Below are 1,618 nucleotides of genomic sequence, written 5' to 3' on the forward strand. Positions count from 1 at the left end.
TTGTATTGGTTTAATTAAAGTCATCCTTCGTTATTAACCATTTATTGCCATTCTATATGCATAATGTTCTTGTTAATCTTTGTTATCCTTAGGCAACATCATGCTGTATATGGTTAAAAGTTATTTCTTTTTTCACCTTACAGAAATCCCTGATATCATCAACTCTAAGCATCTGAAAATATTCAGGTAATTACTGCTTAAAAGTATGTTCTTTAAAACTTTTTATAGCAAGAACTAGCGATGTAAAGTTCAACCCTTAACATATCAAATCCGTCTACCCTTGAGCCACATTTGTTTGATAGAGAGTGGACCGGTGACCTCAAGAAACTCCCCAACATTAAGATGAGAAATGTTTCAGCCAAAGGCTCTGATAGCACCGTGTCTGCAGTTTCACAAGATAAACACGTGGAAGAAGAGAATAAGGAAGATGCATCTCGGAATTCTGATACAGAGCTATAGTAATCCTGCAGCTCTACTACAGTTTACTGTAGAGGAATGGACATCATGCTGTGTAAGCACAGAAAGAGCAAGACGTTGCTTTGTGTTACTAGTGCTTCCTAATGGTAACCAGAGTGTACTGAGCCTCTTGCAAAAATATGTTGTTGTGAGGAAGGGTGTTACTTAGTCACTCAGGTAACAGTATCATTAGTTCATAAATAAACAGAGACTTTGAAACCGTTTGAGACATTCACTGGTTTATTGCACGGACTGATTTTTGCATGTTTCTTTTATAATGTGCATTAGTTAGTTGTGAACATCTCATGATCCTGGCTTGGCCCTATGTGTGTTTGTTTTATAATTATTTTAATATATCAAGATCACCACTGCAGAAAATTACAATACAAAACATTTTTTACAATTTGCTGAATTCTTTCTGAATAACACTCGGCAAAACACGATCGCCTCCAAACCTGCATATTAAATCTGTCTTACAAATAACTAAACACTATTCTCCACAAACCCTTCAAAACATACCTCCTCAAAAGCTGCATACGTTTTTAAAAAGAAAATAAAAATAGATCCTGTGCTTAATGCCATCCTGGTTACCATAGTTACCCCTTTATTTTAGACCGATAAACATGGCAAAAGGTTATTGTGTGAATTTTTTAAAAAACAAGATAAAGCAAGAAATGGGTAACACTTTGTTTTTGTTACACATACTTACTATAGTAATAACAGTAATTTATTGATAATAAAGTAATGAAATTAAATTATTAATAGGTATATTAAAATATAAGAACACCTTAAAATAAAGTGTATCCCAAGAAAGTTTGTCTCATATCACCTTATCACTGAATTGCTTTTATCCACTGCATTCTTATTACAGCTTTTTTTATTCAGTTGACTTTTTTGAAGACTAATGACAATAATGTGTATGTTTTCTTGTGTGTGTGTGTGTATATATAACAGAAAAAAATACACATTTAAGTAATTGTGTTAAAAAGATTGAAGAATACAAGCTATTTATCCATGTAAATGTATCTTGTATCTTTGGTTTTTTGAAGACTTTAAATTAATTTAATTATATTTCTTTGTAAGGACAGTTGAGGAGAGAGCCAAAGCTCTAGAGCAGGTCAAACTCAATTCCTGGAGGTCCGGAGCCCTGCAGAGTTTTGTT

At 33.1% G+C, this 1,618-nt stretch overlaps 1 protein-coding gene across 1 annotated transcript in view; it reads left to right on the forward strand.

The window, feature by feature from the left end:
• Positions 1 to 1,612, forward strand: part of LOC107578297 (translation machinery-associated protein 16-like) — a 3,014-nt gene extending 1,402 nt beyond the window's left edge. The window contains exons 2-3 of the mRNA XM_016264263.1: positions 144 to 186; positions 303 to 1,612. Coding sequence (XP_016119749.1) covers positions 144 to 186; positions 303 to 459 — 200 coding nt within the window. The 3' untranslated portion in view covers positions 460 to 1,612. The remainder of the gene's footprint in view (positions 1 to 143; positions 187 to 302) is intronic.
• Positions 1,613 to 1,618: the final 6 nt, after the last annotated feature.

The sequence above is a fragment of the Sinocyclocheilus grahami genome, unplaced genomic scaffold (assembly GCF_001515645.1).
Source record: "Sinocyclocheilus grahami isolate Dianchi unplaced genomic scaffold, SAMN03320097.WGS_v1.1 scaffold9617.1, whole genome shotgun sequence".
NCBI classification, from domain to species: Eukaryota; Metazoa; Chordata; class Actinopteri; order Cypriniformes; family Cyprinidae; genus Sinocyclocheilus; species Sinocyclocheilus grahami.